General features: G+C 41.0%; 1 protein-coding gene across 3 annotated transcripts; it reads left to right on the top strand.

The window, feature by feature from the left end:
- The first annotated feature begins 111 nt into the window (after positions 1–111).
- cfap157 (cilia and flagella associated protein 157) lies at positions 112–22,095 on the top strand. 3 transcript variants are annotated; one of them, XM_062959882.1, is made up of 10 exons: positions 112–472; positions 1,754–1,928; positions 3,466–3,737; positions 3,859–4,012; positions 7,458–7,725; positions 9,890–10,020; positions 10,660–10,810; positions 16,722–16,909; positions 19,018–19,171; positions 21,700–22,095. In XM_062959882.1, the coding sequence occupies exons 2-10, from the start codon at positions 1,780–1,782 to the stop codon at positions 21,826–21,828; spliced, it is 1,596 nt and encodes a 531-aa protein (XP_062815952.1). In that variant the 5' UTR covers positions 112–472; positions 1,754–1,779; the 3' UTR covers positions 21,829–22,095. The 3 variants fall into 3 exon arrangements, with proteins under 3 accessions (XP_062815952.1, XP_062815949.1, XP_062815950.1); XM_062959879.1 differs by having other exon boundaries at positions 19,015–19,171; XM_062959880.1 differs by having other exon boundaries at positions 1,696–1,928; positions 19,015–19,171.
- The last annotated feature ends 808 nt before the right edge of the window (positions 22,096–22,903 follow it).

Below are 22,903 nucleotides of genomic sequence, written 5' to 3'. Positions count from 1 at the left end.
CAATGCTGTGGTTGCCAACTTCTTTCCCCGCTGGGGCTCCTCCACTTTCAAACCCTACTAATTCGGTATCATTTTCTCACATCACTGTTTCGGTAAGAATGTTTCATCTGCTGAAGTGAAGTTCACGCAACTGCGGGTGGCACAGGAGCCCTATCTGGAAAGACAGTTGGCAACACTTAAATATTTAGGAGGGCATTTGAAGAAATAAACAATGCACATTTGGTGATGAAAAGATCCTTTGCAGTTGGAACAAGGTGAGCAAATTTGCACCAGCAACAATAATTCATGCAAAGATTAGACGCCTGAGATTATTTTAATAATATTTTCTTTCTTTTTTTTACTCAGATTTGCAGAAAGGAAGATTCTTAATCAAATCTGAATACTTGGCGTATTTGGTAGGAAGGTGATCTTGAAAAGCCTTCCTCGTATGTTGAATAAATGTGGCAGGATCTCAGCAGGCAGGACTTTCCAGGTAAGATCTTTTTAAGTGGTTGTGTTTTATTTTATTTAATTTAATATTACTATTATTATTATCATTATTATTAATAATTATTATTATTTGCTACATTTATATCCCGGCCTTCTCACCCCAAAGGGGACTCAGGGCAGCTTAGACGTTATATTTACATAAAATATATTATTAGCATAGCACAATATAAGCATTATATATTATTATATTGTACTATACGACTACATTGCAATTTTATTAGCAATATTGCATGTAATATAAATATACAATTATAATAGTGTTTTTTTATTATTATTATTATTATTATTATTATTATTTGCGACATTTATATCCCACCCTTGGCACCCCGAAGTGGACTCAGGGCGGCTTACAAGTTATATATACATACAATATATTATATTATTAGCACAGCACAATATAAGCATTATATATTATTATATTGTACTATAAGACTACATTGCAATATTATTAGTAATATTGCATGTAATATAAATATACAATTATAATAGTGTATTATTATTATTATTTGTGACATTTATATGCCGCCCTTCTCACCCCAAAGGAGACTCAGGGCGGCTTACAAGTTATATATACATACAATATATTATATTATTAGTATAGCACAATACAAGCATTATATATTATTATATTATACTATATGACTATATTACAATATCATTAGTAATATTGCATGTAATATAAATAGACAATTATAATAGTGTATTAGTATTATTATTATTACATTGTATTACATCATAATATTATCAATATTATATGTACTACATGCAATATACTATATTATTAGTATAGCACAATATAAGCATTATATATTATGATATTGTATTATGACTATATTGCAATATTATTGTCAATATTACATATAATATACATATACAATTATAATAGTGTATTATTATTATTACATGTTATTACATCATAATATTATTATTAATATTATATGTATATACACTATATTATAATCTATTTTATGGATTGTTTGGTCATATTTTTTTGGATTTGGTATGTTTTTATAACAGTTAAAAACCATCCTGCATCCCAAATGAGGGAAAAGGCAGGCTAATAGCAGCCATAATAGTAGTAGTAGCAGTAATAACAACAACAATAGTTGATGCGGGTTACCAAGTGCAGGATTATTAGCTGCCTGGCCCTTTAAGGTTGCGGTCCTCCCCTTGGCTCTGTTGCTATGTACATCTCCTTCTACCTAGCAACCGCGGAGCTCCATCCTGGCTCTTAAAGGGCTCCTTTGCATCCTCTTCCTAAAAGGCCCCCTCCGTCCGTCCTGACCTGCGATGGCACCCAAAACGGCACCCAAAAAGAAATCTGGGCGCAAGAAGGAGGAGGCCCCCAAAGAGCCGGACTTTGATGAAGCCATTGTCCCCGAACACAGCCGGGAGTTTTACTTGATCCAGATCCGGGATCTGGAGAAACGATTAGCCAGGTGGGTGTGTGCATCATATCATAGGCAATGTTATTTTTATATGCGGGGTTTCTCTGGGATTTTATGTCAGTATTGTTTGTTTACGGAGGCATTGAATGTTTGCTATTGTTTGCAAAGGCATGTGGTCTGCCCTTGTTTTCATTGTCTCCTTGTTTTATTTTGTAATGGATATTATTATTTATTGTATTGCTTATTGTATTGTGATGTGCTGTTCTTTTATATGCTGTTTACATTGTATTGTTTTGGGCATGGCCCCATGTAAGCCGCCCCGAGTCCCCGTTGGGGAGATGGTGGCGGGTTATAAATAAAGTTTTATTATTATTATTATTATTATTATTATTATTATTATTATTGTTGTTGGAATCTGCCCTGAGTCTCCTTGGGGATATAGGGCGGAATACAAATAAAGTTGTTGTTGTTGTTATTATTATTATTATCATATACCTGTACCTGTGAGTGTGGAACTGACAGTTATTTCAACTTTATTGGTTAGTTTGATGGGTAGTTTATTTTTGTTATAATGTTCCTGTTTTTCTGTTATTGTTTATGCACTTCTGTGCATAACTTTATTGGTTGGTTGGTTTGATGGTTGGTTTATTTTTGTTATAATGTTCCTGTTTTTCTGTTATTGTTTATGCACTTCTGTGCATAACTTTATTGGTTGGTTGGTTTGATGGTTGGTTTATTTTTGTTATAATGTTCCTGTTTTTCTGTTATTGTTTATGCACTTCTGTGTACCATGTGTGTACTTCTCTTCTTCTTCCTCCTCCTCTTCCTCCTCTCCTCTTTCTCCTCCTCTTCTTCCTCTTCTTCTCCTTTCTTCTCCTCCTCTTCTTCATTCTCTTCTTCCTTCTCTTCTTCTTCCTCCTCTTCTTCCTCTTTGTCCTCTTCTTCTTCCTTCTTTTTGTCTTCTTCCTCTTCTTCTCTTCTTCCTTCTCTTCTTCTTTTTCCTCCTCTTCTTCTTCTCTTCTCTTCTTCCTTCCCTTCTTCCTCTTCTTCTCCTCTTCTTCTTCCTTCTCTTCTTCTTCTTCCTCCTCTTCTTCCTCTTCTCCTCCTCTTCTTCCTTCTCTTCTTCTTCTTCCTCCTCCTCTTCTTCCTCTTCTTCTTCTCTTCTTCCTTCTCTTCTTCCTCTTCTCCTCTTCTTCCTCTTTCTCCTCTTCTTCTTCCTTCTTTTCTTCTTCTTCCTCCTCTTCTTCCTCTTCTTCCTCTTCTTCTCCTTTTCTTCCTTTTCCTTCCTCCTCATCCTCTTCTTCTCCCCTTCTTCCTTCTGCTTCTTCTTCCTCCTCTTTCTCCTCTTCCTCTTCCTCCTCTTCTTCTTCTTTCTCCTTCTTCTTCCTCTTCCTCTTCTTCCTCTTCTTCTCCTCTTCTGACGTCTCCTTCTTCTTCCTCCTCTTCTTCCTCTTCTCCTCTTCCTCCTCTTCTCCTCTTTCTCCTCCTCCTAGCCTGAGACCTTCCACATTTTAGCATAAACATCCCATACCGATCGGTTGGTAGACCACCTTGGCCCTGATGGGGACTGGTTTCCCTGCTGATTTAGGTACCAGAAGAAATGGGACGAGTTGCAACTGAGCGAGGAGCTCTTCCGCACCGAGTATGAGAAGATGATTGCCGACAACAAGGAGATCGTGTCCTTCCTGAAGAAGACGCTCAACCAGCGGGTGGACGAGATTGCGGACCTGACCCTCCAGCTGCAGAACCTGCAACAGGCCAAGGACATCGAGAAGGATGCCTTCGAGGCCCAGCTGGCCCAGCTGCGCCACGAGTTCCAGGAGACCAAGGACGTCCTCACCGCCGAGAACATGACGCTCAGTACGTTGGGAAGACCCAGCGGGAAAGGAAGGGCCTCCAGGTTCCCCTGCGATACCCACAGGGGTGGCGGTTGTGGGACCCAAGCGTCTGTTTCGCTCCCTTGTTCTCTTTCTTCGGCCAGGTGCCAAGTTAGCGGCTCTGGAGGAATTTCGTATCCAAAAAGACGAGATCATGGCCAAGTTTGCTGACCTCGAGGACCAGCTGAAAAAGCAGGAGGAGGACCACAAGGCCACCATTTACAACTTGGAGAAGAAAGCCGTGATTGACAAAGAGAGGTGTGTGCTGACCCTTTCTTCCTGGCAGGTTGCTCAAAACGAAGGACGGGGAGAAGCGGAAGTGGCCGTTCTTTTAATTTGTCCCTACAGGGACATAAAGACCAGCAAGGAGACCTCTTTCCTTACCTATGGTCTTATGAGATCATCTAGATGGCCTTTGAAGGTCTCTTTGCTTAGCTATGGCCTTATGAGACCATTTAGATGACTTTTGAAGGTCACTTTCCTTACCTATGGTCCTATGAGACCGTCTAGATGGCCTTTGAGGGTCCCTTTCCTTACCTATGGTCTTATGAGCTCATCTAGATGGCCTTTGAGGGTCCCTTTCCTTACCTATGGTCTTATGAGCTCATCTAGATGGCCTTTGTGAGCCCCTTTCCTTACCTATGGTCTTACGAAACCATCTAGATGGCCTTTGAGGGTCCCTTTCCTTACCTATGGTCTTATGAGCTCATCTAGATGGCCTTTGAGGGTGCCTTTCCTTACTTATGGTTTTATGAGATTGGCTAGATGGCCTTTGTGAGCCCCTTTCCTTACCTGTGGTCTTACGAAACCATCTAGATGGCCTTTGAGGCTCCCTTTCCTTACCTATGGTCTTATGAGCTCATCTAGATGGCCTTTGTGAGCCCCTTTCCTTACCTATAGTAACCTTAGCAACCACGTTTTATTGATTAGCCCATCGGCCGTATCAAAACATTTAACACATAGACATACATACAACATACAACATACAACCCGCGGTAAAAAAAAGAAGTTAAAATAAACAAGCTGTTAACAAGACCCCGTTCAGGTCAAATATCTGCATCACCTGCACAGTTTACCCCAATTGATTCCAGATATGCAATTCTCAGTTGTGTGGCTTTGAATAGGAAAAGGGCTGTTTTGTGTGTTATTTTAGGATTCTGGCCGGCCAACAAAAATGAAATTTTAATATGTGGGTCCCAGTGTGTTTTGTGAATAATGTATGGTCCGAGGCATTGGTGTCTCTCTTTCTTATACAATTCACAGCTGAACAAAACATGTGCGATATCCTCCACCTCTGATGCTCCACAAATACAAAATCGTTCGTTGTATGGAACTTGATTAAACCTTCCGTGTTTGACCATCGTATCCAGCTGCTCAAAACGGGCTCTGGTAAATACCCTCCTGAGGTGTTTAGGCATTTCTGTCTTTAGATACCTGGCTGTTTGGAAAGTATGTTTAAAACGGCTTAACCATTTCAATGAGCCAGCTTTACTCAGGGTAGCAATGTCTTTTTGGCCTTCTATATCCAGTACTCGTTGAGCCACTATTTTTGGGTCTAGTTCTTCTAAGAGATTTGGATACAGAATCGGAAGTCCACAACTACTAATGTATTTTGTCAGATGAACTAGCCAAGAGGACTGATGTTGATTTTCTATCTGCTCTAACAGGCACAGTTTTGGCAGTCTATCATTTGCCATGGCAATCAATTTTATCCAGTAGTTGTAGGCCCTGATTTTAGATAAGCCATCAACTGTGTATACTCCCAGTTCCGCTCTTACTGCAGCAGCTGGGGTCGTCCTGTGTACTCCTAGAAAACTTCGCAGGTGCTGTGATTGTGATTGCTCTAATAATGGTACCTGGTTTAGACCCCAAACTTCAGCTCCATATAAAAGCATGGGGGTTCCTTACCTATAGTCTTATGAAACCATCTAGATGGACTTTGAGGGTCCCTTTCCTTACCTATGGTTTTATGAGATTGGCTAGATGGCCTTTGTGAGCCCCTTTCCTTACCTGTGGTCTTATGAAACCATCTAGTTGGCCTTTGAGGGTCCCTTTCCTTACCTATGGTCTTATGAAACCATCTAGATGGACTTTGAGAGTCCCTTTCCTTACCTATGGTTTTATGAGATTGGCTAGATGGCCTTTGTGAGCCCCTTTCCTTACCTGTGGTCTTACGAAACCATCTAGATGGCCTTTGAGGGTCCCTTTCCTTACCTATGGTCTTATGGGCTCATCTAGATGGCCTTTGAGGGTGCCTTTCCTTACTTATGGTTTTATGAGATTGGCTAGATGGCCTTTGTGAGCCCCTTTCCTTACCTGTGGTCTTACGAAACCATTTAGATGGCCTTTGAGGCTCCCTTTCCTTACCTATGGTCTTATGAAACCATCTAGATGGCCTTTGAGGGTCCCTTTCCTTACTTATGGTTTTATGAGATTGGCTAGATGGCCTTTGTGAGCCCCTTTCCTTACCTGTGGTCTTATGAAACCATCTAGATGGCCTTTGAGGGTCCCTTTCCTTACCTATGGTCTTATGAAACCATCTAGATGGACTTTGAGGGTCCCTTTCCTTACTTATGGTTTTATGAGATTGGCTAGATGGCCTTTGTGAGCCCCTTTCCTTACCTATGGTCTTATGAGCTCATCTAGATGGCCTTTGAGGGTCCCTTTCCTTACCTATGGTTTTATGAGATTGGCTAGATGGCCTTTGTGAGCCCCTTTCCTTACCTGTGGTCTTACGAAACCATCTAGATGGCCTTTGAGGCTCCCTTTCCTTACCTATGGTCTTGTGAGCTCATCTAGATGGACTTTGAGGGACCCTTTCCTTACTTATGGTTTTATGAGATTGGCTAGATGGCCTTTGTGAGCCCCTTTCCTTACCTGTGGTCTTATGAAACCATCTAGATGGCTTTTGAGGGTCCCTTTCCTTACCTATGGTCTTATGAGCTCATCTATATGGACTTTGAGGGACCCTTTCCTTACTTATGGTTTTATGAGATTGGCTAGATGGCCTTTGTGAGCCCCTTTCCTTACCTGTGGTCTTACGAAACCATCTAGATGGCCTTTGAGGCTCCCTTTCCTTACCTATGGTCTTATGAGCTCATCTAGATGGCCTTTGAGGGTCCCTTTCCTTACCTATGGTTTTATGAGATTGTCTAGATGGCCTTTGTGAGCCCCTTTCCTTACCTGTGGTCTTACGAAACCATCTAGATGGCCTTTGAGGCTCCCTTTCCTTACCTATGGTCTTATGAGCTCATCTAGATGGCCTTTGAGGGTCCCTTTCCTTATTTATGGTTTTATGAGATTGGCTTGATGGCCTTTGTGAGCCCCTTTCCTTACCTGTGGTCTTATGAAACCATCTAGATGGCTTTTGAGGGTCCCCTTTCTTACTGATGGTCTTATGAGACCATCTAGATGGTCTTTGGGCGTCTCTTTGCTTACCTATGGTCTTATGAGATTGTCTAGATCAGGGGTCCCCAAACTAAGGCCCTCCAAGGTCACTGACCTGGCCTCTGGCCCCAAGTTTAGACTTAGGGCTGACTTAAGTCTGAAATGACTTGAAGGCACACAACAAAAACAATCCTAATTCGGCCTCCCCAACAGTCTGAGAGACTGTGAATCGGCCCTCCACTTAAAAAGCGTGAGGACCCCTGCCTTACACCCTCAGTGACGCCATCCTCCTCCTCTTCTTCTTCTTCTTCTTCAGGCTGAAGAAAGACATGCTGCACCGAGTGAACGCCGTGGCGGCCGAGTTCCGGAAGGTCTCCAACAACCAGATGGCGGAGACCACCAAGCGCACCATCCGTGAGAACGTGGCCATCAGCATCCAGCTGACCAAGATCACGGAGCAGAGCCTCCACCTCATCCAGGAGAACGACCGCCTCAAGGAGGCCCACGCCGAGGCCCTGCAGCAGCTGAGGTTGCTGGAGCAGAACGAGAAGCTCATGGCCCGGAACAGCGTCAGCAACCACAAGGTCAGGGCTCCGTTTCCTTTGCCTGCCTTTCCTTTTTCCCTCCCTTCTCCCTGCATCAAGTCAGAGCCCTGTGACTCCTACTGGGGAATGTAGAGGAGTTGTAGTTCACCTACACCCAGAACACTATGAACCCAAACAATGATGGCTCTGGGCCAAACTTGCCATGCAGACCCCATATGCCCATTGAATACTGGTGGGTTTTGAGGGGATTTGGCCTGGACATTTGGGGGTAGTAGGTACTGGGATTTATAGTTTACCTGCAATCCATGAGCACTCTGAACTCCACCAAAGATGGACCAGACCACACTTGGCACACAGAGCCCCCATCTATATATATAAAAGGGTAATAAAATTTTGGCCTAGGACAAAACAACAAAACTACACATCCCAGAAACACTAAACTTGGCAGCACAACCCCTCATCCAGGCCTCTACGTTCATACAACAAAAGGAAAAGAAAAATAAAGTCCTAATTAGATGGAGAGCAATAATTGTTTTTATCCAATTGCTGCCAGTTAAAAGGCTAAGCTACGCCCACTTGGTCTCCTAGCAACCCACTCAGTCCAGGGGACAGGCAGAGTTAGACCTCACTTAGGCCTATAAAATACAGATTATCAGATTTGAACTGGATTATATGGCAGTGTAGAATCAAGGCCCTTCCAAACAGCTATATAACCCATTTAGAATCTTATATTATCAGCTTTGAACTTGATTATCTTGACTCCACACTGCCATATAATCCACTTCAGTGTGCAGTCAGACACAACTGGACTTAATGTCAAGAGAAAACCTTTACCCTTTACCTTAACTACCACCAATTCAGTACTTTATTTCCCATACCACCAGACTTTGCCATAGCAACGCGTGGCCGGGCACAGCTAGTCTATATATATAAAAGGATAATGGTGTCGCTCCACCGGGCAAAACAACAAAACTGAAGGCCCCCCAACCTAGACAATTGACAACACAACTCCTCATCCACGTCTCTATGTTCTTACGCTCAACAAAGGATTCCTCCCCCCGCCCTCAAACAGGGAAACACCCACTCTTTGAAGGTCCAAACCCATTAGGTACTCATCACTCTTTCATCTCAAAACACAAAATAAAGAGCAACACTCTGAAAACAAAGGAATTCCATCCAGGAAACAATCAGCGCCACCTAACACCTTCCAACAAAGGATTCCCCTCCTCTAAGACATGGAACCACCTTAAAAAAGCCACAGCAACGCATGGTTGGCCACAGCTAGTAACCAATAGAACATATTGGACAAGTATAATTCACCTGCATCCAGAGAAACTGGCTCGCACCGACAATGGACCAAACTTTACACAGAGAAGCCGCATGACCAACTGAACATGCTGCAGGGGTTTGTGGGAATGGGCCTTGATTATGGGAGTTGTAGTTCACCCGCATCCAAAGAGCACTGAACCCAGCCAACGACGGATCTGGACCACACTTGGTACACAGACCCAGAATGACCAACTTTGAATACTGGCAGGTTTGGGGAGGATTGACCCATGATTCTGGGAATTGTAGTTCACCCACTCCAAACTGAGAATAACTTCTTTCCTCCCTTCCTTGCATATATATATATATCACACACTAGCTGTGCCCGGCCACGCGTTGCTGTGGCAAAGTGGTGGTGTTATTGGTTAAAAATTGTTGTGTAATTTTTATTTGACGTTATTTGTATTTTTTAATTAATTTTATTGTAAGTTATCTTTTTATTTATTATATTTTATTATTTTCTTCTATTATTTTTAGTTATTTTCTGTTGTTATAGTATTTTATTGTATTAATTTTTAGTGTTTTTAATGATTTTTTAGTGTTTTTTATTATTTTTATTGGGTTGCTAGGAGACCAAGTTGGAGGAGCTTAGCCTTCTAACTGGCAGCAATTGGATAAAAGCAATCATTCCTCTCCCTCTAATTAGGACTTTATTTTTCTTTTATTTTTGTTGTATCAACCTAGAGGCGTGGATGATGGGTTGTGTTGTCAAATTTCGAGGTTGGGGGGGGCTGTAGTTTTGTTGTCTTGTGGGTCGTCGTGATGCCATCACTCTTTTATATATATAGATATACATGTCATCTAGCAACGCTGAAAGCAGAGAGATTGCTACGGGTCTCTTTGCGTGCCTTAAAGCGTTCACGCTTTCGTTGCACAGGTCATCTGGATGCTCACCAACAAATGCAAAGAGCTGCAGGACCAAGTGGACGAATATGTGCAGATGAGGAAGGCCATGGCCCAGACCCAGGAGAGCAACGAAAGGCTCGAGGAAATCAATGCGGCACTCCGGTGAGTGAGCGTTCGTGTCAGTCACTTGAATGGCAAGGGAAGCCTTGGAAATAATAACCCTGAAAGTGGCCAGCTTCTGGTCAAAGGACATCTATATATATAAAAGAGTGATGGCATCACGGCGACCCACAAAACAACAAAACTACAGGCCCCCCAACCTCGAAATTTGACAACACAACCCATCATCCACGCCTCTAGGTTGATACAACAAAAATAAAAGAAAAATAAAGTCCTAATTAGAGGGAGAGCAATAATTGCTTTTATCCAGTTACTGCCAGTTAGAAGGCTAAGCTCCTCCAACTTGTTCTCCTAGCAACCCAATAAAAAATAAAACACTAAAAAATAATTAAAAACACTAAAAAATTAATACAATAAAATACTATAATAACAGAAAATAACTAAAAATAATACAAGAAAATAATAAAATATAATAAATAAAAAGATAACTTACAATAAAATTAATAAAAAATACAAATGTCAAATAAAAATTACACAACAATTTTTAACCAATATCACCACCACTTTGCCACAGCAACGCGTGGCCGGGCACAGCTAGTTTAGTATAATGTTTGAGTTTTTTTCTACATGATAACTGTATTCTCCATTTGCTTCTGACCCAATAATTAATTCTTCCCCAAGAGAGGAGCTGAATGCTCTGAAAGTCGACATAGCGCGGAAGCAGTCTGAGCACGAGGACCGAGTCAAGGCCTTCCAAGACGAGCACGAGCGGAGGATGTTTGCGGAGAGGGTGCTGCGGCACATGTCCGCCGGGCTGAAGGAGATCTTGGCGGTGAGAGCGAGGAGGCGGAGGGTCGGACAGGTTCCTTTCCCATTGCCTCCTCCTCAGGAGCGAATGGGACGCTTGGGAAGGTGATCCGGGCTGTGGCAGCAATTTTGGGAGGGCGAACCTTAGGAGAAGTTTGTGATTCGGGACATATACTGTATATACTCAAGTATAAGCCTAGTTTTTCAGCCCTTTTTTAAAGACTGAAAAAGCCCCTCTTGGCTTATACTCAAGAATATATGGTACATTTATTATTATTATTATTATTATTATTATTATTATTATTATTATTATTATTATTGGTATTATTACATTTATTATTTTTCTCTATTATTGTTGCTACTATTACATTTATTTTACTCTATTTTTAATTATTATTAATACATTTATTATTTCACTCTGATCTTATTGTTGTTGTTTATTTATTTATTTACAACATTTATATCCTGCTCTTCTCACCCGAGGGGACTCAGGGTGGCTTACAAAAATTGGCAAAATTTAATGCCCAAAATACAATCATAAAAACAAAACAATAACAGATCTATTAATAACATTGTTAAAACAACTTTATAAAACCTTAAAAACGTATATATAATTAATATCATTCATCTGAGATCCTCATTCTACATCCTTACATTGTTGTTGTTGTTGCATTTATTATTTTACTCTATTTATTATTACAGTAGAGTCTCACTTATCCAACACTCGCTTATCCAAGCCTCTGGATCAGGGGTCCCCAAACTTTTTAAACAGGGGGCCAGTTCACGATCCTTCGGACCGTTGGAGGGCCGAACTATAGTTGGCCACCGAGCAATAAATAATAATAATAATAATAATAATAATAATAATAATAATAATAATAATAATAATAACAATAATAATAATAAAAAGAGGGTTGGAAGAGACCCTTTGGGCCATTGAGTCCAATCCCCCTCTGCCTTTGTGCACTGAAAGCACAAACAAAGCACCCCTGACAGATGGCCACCCAGAATCAATGTTAATAATAATAATAATAATAATAATAATAATAATAATAATAATAATAATAATAATAATAATAAAGAGGGTTGGAAGAGACCCCTTGAGCCATTTAGTCCAACCCCCTTCTGCCTTTGTGCACCAAAAGCACTAGCAAAGTATCCCTGACAGATGGCCACCCAGACTCAATGTTAATAATAATAATAATAATAATAATAATAATAATAATAATAATAATAAAGAGGGTTGGAAGAGACCCCTTAGGTCATTTAGTCCAACCCCCTTCTGCCTCTGTGCACCAAAAGCACAAGCAAAGCACCCCTGACAGATGGCCACCCAGCCTCAATGTTAATAATAATAATAATAATAATAATAATAATAATAATAATAATAACAACAACAACAATAATAATGGCTGTAAGAGAAGAAGAGACCCCTTGGGTAATTTATCCCAACCCCCTTCTGCCCTTGTGCTGTGGGGGCCGGATAAATGGCTTTGATGGGCCGCATCCGGCCCCCGGGCCTTAGTTTGGGGACCCCTGCTCTGGATAATCCAAGCCATTTTTTTTTATTTTCCAGAGTTTTTTTTTTTAAATGATTTTTATTACGATTTTCTAAACTTATACAGCGAAAGAGTGAGAACATATATTGATAGGAAAGCAGAGAAAAGAACAAGAAAACCCCCAATAACCCTCCCTACCCACCCGCCCCACAAAAAAGGAAGAAAATAAAAAAATAATAATAAAAATGAAAAAATGAAAAATTGATTTCCGTTCATTTTCTTTATCCCAAAGTTGTCCAGTTTCTATACATCTCAAAAGAAATATAAATAAAAAGTAGAGTCTCACTTATCCAACACTTGCTTATCCAACGTTCTGCATTATCCAACGCATTTTTGTAGTCAATTTTTTCAATATATCGTGATATTTTGGTGCTAAATTCATAAATACAGTAATTACTACATAGTATTACTGAGTATTGAACTAGTTTTCTGTCAAATTTGTTGTATAACATGATGTTTTGGTACTTAATTTGTAAAATCATAACCTAATTTGATGTTTAATAGGCTTTCCTCAATGACTCCTTATTATCCAACATATTCGCTTATCCAACATTCTGCCGGCCCTTTTATGTTGGATAAGTGAGACTCTACTGTATCGTGATATTTTGGTGCTAAATTCGTAAATACAGTAATTACAACATAACATTACTGCGTATTGAACTGCTATGTCTGTCAAATTTGTTGTATAACATGAAGTTTTGGTGCTTAATTTGTAAAATCATAACCTAATTTGATGTTTAATAGGCTTTTCCTTAATCCCTCCTTATTATCCAACATACTCACTTATCCAAGCTTCTGCCGGCCCGTTTAGCTTGGATAAGTGAGACTCTACTGTATATGGTACATTTATTATTTTTCTCTATTATTGTTGCTACTATTACATTTATTTTACTCTATTTTTAAATTATTATTAATACATTTATTATTTCACTCTGATTTTATTATTATTGCATTTATTATTTTACTCTATTTATTATTACATGTATTATTTTCCTGTATTTATTATTATTATCATCACATGTATTATTTTACTCTATTCTTATTAAAAGGATACATAATTATGCACATTGACATTGAAGAAGATGAGAATAATGATTTGATCAGAGTTGGACAGTCTTATCTTAAATTTGAGCTTGATGTAAATATTCAAAAACATTTAACCTACTGATGCCTCAATTAATGTAATGTAATGTTATTTATTTATTTACTAGCTGTGCCCGGCCACGTGCTGCTGTGGCGTTGTCTGGTGGTGTTGGTGAGAAATTGTTGAGGTAGTGGTGGTATTGAATGTCTGTTGTATGGTTGTCTTTATGTTTAGTATGCACACTGAAGTGGATTATATGGCAGTGTGGAGTCAAGATCATCCAGTTCAAAGCAGATAATATAAGATTCTAAATGGGTTATATAGCTGTGTGGAAGGGCCTTGAGTCTGCACTGCCATATAATCCAGTTAAAATCTGATAATCTATGGAAGAGGCCTAAGTGAGGCCTAACTGCCTGTCCCCTGGGCTGAGTAGGTTGCTAGGAGACCAAGTGGGTGGAGTTTAGCCTTCTAACTGGCAGCAATTGGATAAAAACTATTATTCCTCTTCCTGTAATTAGGACTTTATTTTACTTTTCTTTTTGTTGTATCAACCTAGAGCCGTGAATGATGGGTTGTGTTGTCAAATTTCGAGGTTGGGGCGCCTGTAGTTTTGTTGTTTTGTCCGCTGCCCTGATGCCATCACTCTTATATATATAACTAGCTGTGCCCGGCCACGCGTTGCTGTGGCGAAGTCTGGTGGTATGGGAAATAAAGTATTGAGGAATTGGTGGTAGTTAAGGTCAAGGGTAAAGGTTTTCCCCAGACATTAAGTCCAGTCATGTCTTACTCTGGGGGTTGGTGCTCATCTCCATTTCTAAGCCGAAGAGCCGGCGTTGTCCGTAGACTCCTCCAAGGTCATGTGGGATGACTACATGGAGCGGCGTTACCTTCCCGCCGGAGCAGTACCTATTGATGCACTCACATTTGCATGTTTTCGAACTTCTGGGTTGGCAGAAGCTGGAGCTAACAGTGGGGGCTCTCTCCGCTCCCCCAATTCAAACCTGTGGCCTTTCGGTCCAGAAGTTCAGCAGCTCAGCGCTTTAACACACTGCGCCATCAGGGGATATTATTTCCTAAAGGTTGTGAATATACAATATTTCTGATTGGTTTTTTTTGTTTGTTGGAGGCAAGTATGAATGCTGCAATTAGGAAAAATGATTAGGATGTAATGGCCTTGCAGCTTTAAAGCCTGGCTGTTTCCTCCCTGAGTGAATTTTTTGTTGGGAGGTGTTAGCTGGCCCTGATTGTTTCCTGTCTGGAATTCCCTTGTTTTCAGAGTGGTGTTGTTTGCAATATTTTATGTGCTTCTACTGTCTGTGGCCCTGAGAAAACAGGATTTGCCAGACTTTGATGATGGGAATACTTTGTTGGGAAGTGTTAGCTGGCCTTGATTGTTTCCTGTCTGGAATACCCTTGTTTTCAGAGTGATGTTCTTTGCGATATTTTATGTGCTTCTACTGTCTGTGGCCCTGAGAAAACAGGATTTGCCAGACTTTGATGATGGGAATACTTTGTTGGGAGGTGTTAGCTGGCCCTGATTGTTTCCTGTGTGGAATTTCCCTGTTTATTTACTGTCCTGGTTTTAGAGATTATATTGTTCTGCATTATTCTATCCCAGTAATTATTTCATATTAAAGAAGAATCTCACTTATCCAACATTCGCTTATACAATGTTCTGGATTATCCAACGCAGTCTGCCTTTTCATAATCAATGTTTTTGTAGTCAGTGTTTTAAATTCATTGTGATATTTTAGTGGTAAATTTGTAAATACAGTACAGTAGAGTCTCACTTATCCAACATAAACAGGCAGGCAGAACGTTGGATAAGCGAATATGTTGGATAATGAGGAATTAAGGATAACCCTATTAAACATCAAATTAAGTTATGATTTTACAAATTAAGCACCAAAACATCATGTTAGACAACAAATTTGTCAGAAAAAGTAGGTCAGTACACAGTAATGCTATATAGTAATTACTGTATTTATGAATTTAGCACCAAAATATCACGATATATTGAAAGCATTGACTACAAAAATACGTTGGATAATCCAGAACGTTGGATAAGCGAGTGTTGGATAAGTGAGACTCTACTGTAAATACTACATAGCATTACTGCCCATGGAACTACTTTTTCTGTCAAATTTGTTGTATAATATGATGTTTTGGTGCTTAATTTGTATAACGATTACCTAATTTGATGTTTAATTGGCTTTTCCTGAATCCCTTCTTATTATCCAACATATTCACTTATCCTGCCGGCCTGTTTACGTTGGATAAGTGAGACTCTACTGTATATTTCTAATCTTATATTATCTGCTCAGAACTGGATTATCTGAGGCCCCTTCTTCACAGCTGTTTAAAATGCACACTGAAGTAGTGTGGAGTCAAGATAATCCAGTGCAAAGCAGATAATATAAGATTATAAATGGGTTATATAGCTGAGTGGAAGGGCCTTGAGTCTACACTGCCATATAATCCAGTGCAAATTAGATAATCTGTGGAAGAAGTCTAAGTGAGGCCTAAATCTGCCTGTCCCCTAACTGAAACCTGGCTGTCCCTTGGTTGCTAGGCAACCAAGTGGGCAGAGATTAGCCCTCTAAACTGGCAGCAATTGGATAAAAAAAATTATTGCTCTCCCTCTAATTCGGACTTTATTTTTCTTTTCTTTTTGTTGTATCAACCTTGAGGCGTGGATGATGGGTTGTGTTGTCAAATTTTGAGGTTGGGGGGCCTGTACTTTTGTTGTTTTGTGAATTGCCGTGATGCCATCACTCTTTTATATATATAGATAGATTACAATATTTATATCCCGCCCTTCTCACCCAACGGGACTCAGGGCGGCTTACAATAAAACGCATATATAAAAATTGTACAATACACTATAAATCAGTTAAAAATTAACTTACATCGGACATTCATAAAATGCATTAAAAAATACAGATAGGCGTGTTCAAGTTTAAAATTTTATTGGTATCTATTTTTATTTCTGAAATTTACCACTCTCGGCTTATACTGGAGTCAATGTTTTCCCAAGTTTTTTTGTGGTAAAATTAGGCTTATATTCGGGTTGGCTTATACTTGAGTATATACGGTACATTGCCAGTGGGGAGGTTATCATTCTGGCTGACACCTCCCACCCTGGGTTAGAGATGCCACATCATCTCAGCAATTCATTGGAAAAGAATCAGAAAATAAACGGCATTATCTGGATTGTTGACAAAATCCGACTCCCAAGATTAACTTATGCCAGTAGCCCCGCTCACCGCTGTCCTTCCTCTCTGTTCCCGCAGCAACTGCCATGCGATGAGGATGAGGACGGCGGCTTGGACGTGGTCTTCCAAGTGCGGCGCAACGACGCGCTGCAGGGCCTCCTGAAGCTTTTGAACCGAAGCATTGCGCGCATCGAGGCCAAGGAGATGCTCCGGCCTCTCTCGGAAGAGAGCAAGCCGGTCAGGCTGTCCGTCGCGATGGATGACAGGTAAGGAAAGGTCCTGGACATTGAACCACCGGGGAGCAACCACGTCATTCTCGGTCATGGGATTTCTGGAGACGGGACATTCCACTTGCACTCGCAATAATTTATTTATTTATAATTATTTACAGTATTTATATTCTGCCCTTCTTTCTCACCCCGAAGGGGACTCAGGGCGGATCACATTGTACACATACCATGTTTCCCCGAAAATAAGACAGTGTTTTATATTATTTTTTACTCCCAAAGATGCGCTAGGTCTTACTTTCAGGGGAAGTCTTATTTTTCCATGAAGAAGAATTCATATTTATTGTTGAACAAAAAATGAACATATATTCTATACTGTACAGTAGTTGTCATCACAAACCAACATAACTAAACCAGACAAACAGTGACTCCTGTCAAGAATTTCTTGTTACTACAGTAGAGTCTCACTTATCCAACATAAACGGGCCGGCAGAATGTTGGATAATAAGGAGGGATTAAGGAAAAGCCTATTAAACATCAAATTAGGTTATGGTTTTACAAATTAAGCACCAAAACATCATGTTATACAACAAATTTGTCAGAAAAAATAGTTCAATACGTAGTAATGCTATGTAGTAATTACTGTATTTACGAATTTAGCACCAAAATATCATGATGTATTGAAAACATTGACTACAAAAATGCGTTGGATAATCCAGAACGTTGGATAAGCGAGTGTTGGATAAGTGAGACTCTACTGTACCATTATTTACATATACAACTGGTATGTAAGTCACCCCGAGTCCCTCTGGGGAGATGGAGGCGGGGTATAAAAATAAAATTATTATTATTATTATTATTATTATTATTATTATTATTATTATTATTATTATTATATTGTATGACACAGCAAACAAGATAGATATGCTGGATTTCGTATCACAAAATCACAAGTCGAACACTTCCCAAGTGTCTAGGACTGTGTGATGTATTATTATTATTATTATTATTATTATTTTATTATGTCACAGCAAACAAGATAGATATGCTGGATTTCGTATCACAAAATCACAAGTTTATTATTAAAATCACATTATTATTATTATTATTATTATTATTATTATTATTATTATTTTATTGTATGTCACAGCAAACAAGATAGACATGCTGGATTTCGTATCACAAAATCACAAGTCAAACACTTCCCAAGTGTCTAGGACTGTGTGATGTATTATTATTATTATTATTATTATTATTATTATTATTATTATTATTATGTACATTTACCGATCCTGCATGCTTTGGTGTTCTGTTTGGCGGGCATGCTTCCAAACAAAAACTTGGCTAGGTCTTACTTTCAGGGGAGGCCTTATATTTAGCCATTCAGCAAAACCTCTACTAGGTCTTATTTTCTGGGGATGTCTTACTTTCAGGGAAACAGGGTATAAGGCAAACATTCAATGCCATATAACATAGAACAGAGACAGAGACAGACACAGAGGCAATTTAAACCTTCTCCAGCTTCCAGAGGATATGCTTCATTCCGGCCACAGGGGGAGCAGCTGCTTTATCATCCACTGCGACGGCAACTTTCTCATTCCAAAGGCGGCTGGATGATTTTTTATGGTGTCATAAATTAGCCTCCCCACATATAAGTGGTACCTAAATTTCCTACTTGATAGTTGCAACCATCTTTTGGGTTGCTTAGGTCAGCAACGAGCAGGGGCTATATTTTATTTTTAATTGTCGGGTGCTCACCCCGATCCGGGCTAGCCTCGAACTCATGACCTCTTGCTCAGTGATTTATTGCAGTTGGTTGCTAACCAGCCTGCACCACAGCCCGGCCTCTAACAGTTGCATGTAAAATATGGCTCCCATCAGTTCCCGGACAGATGTTGGCTTTCCTTCTTTAAGTAAAATACGCATTGTGCTTGCTTTCTGAACTTAAGGAATCGTTGTCTTTGGCTGTGTAAACATGTTGTTTTCAATTCAAGGGTTCAACACTTAACCTGTGGCCCTCCCGGTGTTTTGGACTTCAGCTTTGTAGCTTAACCCAAACATGTGGCTCCTGTGCGCCTTTGGGGCGGGAGGGAGAGCGGTGCTTCTTCGGCCCCAATGATCTCCCCATGGCGCTTTTCTCTCAGCAGTCGCAACGGATGGCACCTCAAGGCTGCCCACCTGATGTCGCATTACGACGTCTCCAGAATCCCGAAGCCTCGGCCCACGCACAGCATGCCCTCCATGAGCACCATTGTCCGGAACCAGGTCGACACCATCCGCCCCTATGCCAGTGCCACCGAGGTAAGGGCCACGGTCAGGACTGACTAGTTTACGAGTGTGCAACAAAATCAATTTATTTTGGACCAAAAACATACTAAACAGTGTGTTGCTGTGAGTTTTCTGGGCTGTAAGGCCGCGTTCCCGTAACATTAGCTCCTGCCGTTTCGCCTGCATCTGTGGCTACTGGCATCTCCAGAGGTTCTGTTGCTAGTGTGACAAGTGGAGTATATATATGTCTAGGGTGGGAGAAAGAACCCTTGTCTGTTGAAATCAAATATTGCAATTGAGAGCTCAAGAGTGTGATGAAACAAATGAAGGACGCTTAGCCAAAGTTTGTTTCTGTTTATGTTCCACAAATATTTATTTATTTACAGAATTTATATTCCGCTGTTCTCACCCCAAAGGGGACTCACAGAATATACATACATGGCAAGCATTCCATGCCGTTTATACACAAACAACACGGGCAATTGTACATAGAAGGAGATAGATATAGGCTTTTCCCCCATCCTCGGCATCTCGGAGGCTTGTACTGTCACTCCATCTCCCTGCCGAAGAGCTTTTTTCCTCCTTTTTTGGTCAGATTGGCCGCATTTTTCCTTTAGAGGTGCCTTAAAATACCTCCGCCGCTTTTAAGCAGTTCCTATTTATCTACTGCCATTTTTGGCTTTAGAACCATTAGGTTGGTGGAAGCTGGGCTAAAGGCCAGGAGCTCACCCTGACCCAGGCTTCGAACTTGGATTGATGTTGTGACTCAGCAACCGCATAGCCAAAGTGAGGATGAAGAAGGGGATTCTGGGTTTCAGATACAAGAGCCAGTTGATGGGATGCAGGATGAATTTCAGGACAATGGCATGGGGATGGGAATCATACCAGCTGATTTACAGGCTCGAGAAATGCAGCTTGAGCAGAATGAACTGTTGACCCAGCCGGCCATAGATAACAGCCAGGATGACATTCCCATGGGAATTAATGAGCAAGAGATGTCTCCAGCCCCGGTTCAGGTGCAAGATAAGGAGGACCTTGAAGGGGTGCCATCATTATCTAGGGCGGACTGGTTGTTATGGAAGGGAGTAACTCAGCCTCGGAGGAGTTTAAGATTGGCAGGGAAGAGAGAGACCTCAGAAGGAAAGAGAAATGCATTCTTGGGTTGCTTTTAAAACGGTGTGTTTTGAGATAGATTTTTGTCAAAGCAAATTCTCGCTTCATCTGAGTGGATGTTCCTGCTTCATGCCTAAGAGAAGTTTCCTGTTCCTGGATCTTGGCAACCTTTGGGCCTTTGTTCTTTGGGATCTATTGTCTACTGTTTTGGCTTATGGACTATTGGATTTTTATGGCTTATGGACTATTGGATTTTTATGACTTATGAACTACTAGCTTTGCCCAGCCACGTGTTGCTGTGACGAAGTCTGGTGGTATGTGAAATAAAGTATTGAGGAATTGGTGGTGGTTAAGGTAAAGGGTAAAGGTTTTCCCCTGACATTAAGTCCATTATAAATGGGTTATATAGCTGTGTGGAAGGGCCTTGAGTCTACACTGCCATATAATCCAGTTAAAATCAGATAATGTGTATTTTATAGGCAGTGTGGAAGAGGCCTAACTCTGCCTGTCCCCTGGGCTGAGTGGGTTGCTAGGAGACCAAGTGGGCGGAGCTTAGCCTTCTAACTGGCAGCAATTGGATAAAAACAATTATTCCTCTCTAATTAGGACTTCATTTTTCTTTTCTTTTTGTTGTATGAACGTAGAGGCATGGATGAGGGCTTGTGCTGCCAAGTTTAGTGTTTCTGGAATGTGTAGTTTTGTTGTTTTGTCCTAGGCCGAAATTTCATTACCCTTTTATACATATAGACTAGCTTTGCCCGGCCACGCGTTGCTGTGGCGAAGTATGGTGGTATGGGAAATAAAAGTATTGAGGAATTGGTGGTAGTTAAGGTAAAGGGTAAAAGTTTTCCTCTGACATTAAGTTCAGTGGGTTATATAGCTGTGTGGAACTGCCATATAATCCAGATAATCTGTATTTTATAGGCAGTGTGGAAAAGGCCTAAGTGAGGCCTAACTCCGCCTGTCCCCTGGTCCGAGTGGGTTGCTAGGAGACCCAGTGGGCGGAGCCTAGCCTTCTAACTGGCAGCAATTGGATAAAAACCATTATTCCTCTCCCTCTATTTAGGACTTTTTCTTTTCTTTTTGTTGTATGAACGTAGAGGCATGGATGACGGGTTGTGCTGCCAAGTTTAGTGTTTCTGGGATGTGTAGTTTTGTTGTTTTGTCCTAGGCCGAAATTTCATTACCCTTTTATACATATAGATTGGATTCCTATTGACTCTTTTATTGCAACTTTGAAAACCTTATAACGGCCTGCTTTGATATATATATGTGCTTTTGCTCAATAAAACTACAAAAGACTTCTTTCTGTGGGTGACTTGGTGTCCCTAGCAAGGTGAACTACTCTGAGGTGCGACAATTGACAAGATTGACTGCAGCTAGTGATTTAACCTGCTGTGCTAAATAAGGAAGGCACTTTGCTCAGCCTCTGCCCTGTTCCCTTTCAGCCTTTGGTGATGGCATGGAGGCCTCCGGAAAAGAAGGAGGAGGCCCCTCCGCCAAAGGAAGCGATGGCGCCGGAGGAGCCCATTCCGCCGGAGGACGTGGCAACCCCACAGACGCTGGATGAGGAGTAGGGCACCGAGCCCACCTTGACCTGGGAAGGAGCCTTTGGGCACTCTCCCTCCACAGGACAACGTCACCCGGCGTGGGCCTTTGGGGACTTATTTTTTTAATAATGTAGAAAAGCCTATACAAATCTGCCCCATAAAAGTTACAGAGCCATGGATGTGTCCCGAGTCCGGAACGGATTAGAAATCCGGCACAGCTTTTGGACTGGTGAGTAAGTTTCCCAGGAGGGGAGCAACGACTTCCAAGTAAACAATGAATTACTTTTGCAGCTACTCTGAATAAGCAATTTGTTATTCCAGTTGGTAGCAACTCCTCTGAGTATGTAATTTGTCACTGTAAAGACTGCAATTTCCACCCAAGAGCTAAAAGTGTAAACTTATCGGAAGAGACCCCCAAAGACCATCCAGTCCAACCCCTTCTTTCTGCTCTGCAGGAAAAGCACAACTAAAGCCTTCCCAACAGTTTAAAAGCCTCCAAAGAAGGAGCATTTGCCAGACTCCGAGGCAGAGAGTTCCACTTGGGAACAGCTCTTTTTATGGCCAGGAAGTTCTTCCCAATGTTCAGGTATTATTTGAACCCATGGCTCTGAGAGAAAGGCCTTTCCCAGCCTCACTGGGAACTTCCTGCAGATCAAGCCAGGGCCCTGTTGATGCTTTGGGGCCCTAGACTTGCAGGATGGGCCCTTAAAAGGAGGCAGAATGAGAGAAGGCCTCACTTAGGCCTCTTCCACAGATTATCTGATTTGAACTGGATTATATGGCAGTGTAGACTCAAGGCCCTTCCACACAGCTATATAACCCATTTATAATGGACTTAATGTCAGGGGAAAACCTTTACCCTTTACCTTAACTACCACCAATTCCTCAATACTTTATTTCCCATACCAGCAGACTTCGCCACAGCAACGCATGGCCGGGCAAAGCTAGTAGTTCATAAGTCATAAAAATCCAATAGTCCATAAGCCAAAACAGTAGACAATAGATCCCAAAGAGCAAAGGCCCAAAGGTTACCAAGATCCAGGAACAGGAAACTTCTCTTAGGCATGAAGCAGGAACATCCACTCAGATGAAGCAAGAATTT

This window comes from Anolis carolinensis, unplaced genomic scaffold, assembly GCF_035594765.1.
Source record: "Anolis carolinensis isolate JA03-04 unplaced genomic scaffold, rAnoCar3.1.pri scaffold_7, whole genome shotgun sequence".
Lineage (NCBI taxonomy): Eukaryota > Metazoa > Chordata > Lepidosauria > Squamata > Dactyloidae > Anolis > Anolis carolinensis.
This window is presented reverse-complemented; position numbering and strand designations above follow the sequence as displayed.

What these genes read in the sequence shown, in the direction of transcription:
- cfap157 (XM_062959879.1), top strand. Translation starts at nt 1,780, where the DNA reads ATGGCACCCAAAACGGCACCCAAAAAGAAATCTGGGCGCAAGAAGGAG. An exon ending in TCCGTCGCGATGGATGACAG is followed by an intron (nt 16,910 to 19,014) that starts GTAAGGAAAGGT and finishes CTTTTCTCTCAG; the next exon opens with CAGTCGCAACGGATGGCACC. An exon ending in CCTATGCCAGTGCCACCGAG is followed by an intron (nt 19,172 to 21,699) that starts GTAAGGGCCACG and finishes GTTCCCTTTCAG; the next exon opens with CCTTTGGTGATGGCATGGAG.